The 1,367-nt window shown below is 42.8% G+C and overlaps 1 protein-coding gene across 1 annotated transcript; it reads left to right on the forward strand.

Annotated features, from left to right (window-relative positions):
* Window positions 1-6: 6 nt before the first annotated feature.
* On the forward strand, window positions 7-1,353 carry LOC106751278 (the record flags this gene model as incomplete). The annotated part of the gene is made up of 2 exons (XM_014632140.1): window positions 7-1,026; window positions 1,098-1,353. Coding segments are annotated over exons 1-2 (378 nt in total), but the record flags the coding sequence as incomplete, so codon positions are not given.
* Between the last annotated feature and the right edge of the window lie 14 nt (window positions 1,354-1,367).

The following is a 1,367-nucleotide window of genomic DNA, read 5'->3' on the forward strand; positions in this document are numbered from 1 at the left end:
CGGTGTGATGAATGCCTCGAGTCGTTGGAAGGACATAGTCGAGCGAAACCGAGATTATTGGTCGATGTTCAACAATCGTTGATCGCTCGAATTGCGTGACTCGAAGGACTAAAACATTCATTGCGTACGCGTTTTGTACATACTGGCAACGGACATTCAACCGCAGGACTCTTGTGGCGTGAAATAGACACTGCTTTCAATAGCCGCGTATTAACTGGTGCGGTTATAAAAGTAAATTTTATCGAACCTCTCCGATTTCTCCAGAGTGCGAAGGACATAGTGCTTGAACATGTGCAAAACGCTAGGGAGAGACACGCAAATGTGAAAGTGAACACTGCATTTAACGGTGAGTTTGTCACGAGTGATAAACGCGCGAACAAAAGTATTACCACAAAAAACTTTGAACTCTTCCGCGCATCCGATCTCGAAGAGTGGTATGAGCGACGTGTTATCGAGCCTACTTTAGCATCTTTAGAAGAATTTTAAGAACGTGATGGCGGATGGGCATTGTCGCGAATACTCAACCTAACAATCAATGTGAACAAGTACAATCCGATGCGTGCGGGATGTCACATTGAGTTACCGCGCGAAGTACAGATCAAGAAAGCGGTAATCAACGTTAAATTTGGAGACAATGCGTGTTTCGCGTGGGCAGTGGTTGCGGCTCTGTATCCAGTCGATAGAGACGCAAATCGTGCATCCTTGTACCCACACTATACAACAGTGCTCAATTTACAGAACATTGAGTTTCCAATGTCTGTAAATCAAATAACAAACTTCGAGCAACAAAAGAATATATCCATCAACGTGTACAGTGCCGAAAAGAAGAAAACAAAAAGGAAAAACGACACATGTGATCCTTCCGATACGTCTCACTGACCGCAAGATAGACAGACACGTCAACATGTTGTACTTGCCAGATCCGCGAGATAACAACATTGGACACTTTGTATGGATAAAAAATTTGTCCCGACTTGTGAGCTTGCAACTAAACAAACATGGTCATAAAAAGTATATCTGCAACCGGTACGTATAAATTTGTAAAAAAATATTATAAATATCTTTTGAAATGAATATTAATTAAAATTTTTTTACAGATGCTTGCACTATTTAAGTTCGAGCGAAAGGTTGCAGGTCCATACTATAGATTGTGGAGAAATGAACGACTGCGCCATCCTGCTGCCTAGCGAGGACGACAAATGGCTCAGTTTTTGCAACCACAACAGGAAAGAGCGTCTACCGTTTGTCGTGTACGCCGATCTGGAGTGCATCTTGCAGAAGACTACGAGCGAGGAGGGGGAGGATCATAAATCTCACGCGTATCAGCATCATAGGGTATTCAGCACAGCGTATTATTTACATTGCTC

The sequence above is a fragment of the Dinoponera quadriceps genome, unplaced genomic scaffold, assembly GCF_001313825.1.
Source record: "Dinoponera quadriceps isolate SergipeBrazil2010 unplaced genomic scaffold, ASM131382v1 scaffold10517, whole genome shotgun sequence".
NCBI lineage: Eukaryota > Metazoa > Arthropoda > Insecta > Hymenoptera > Formicidae > Dinoponera > Dinoponera quadriceps.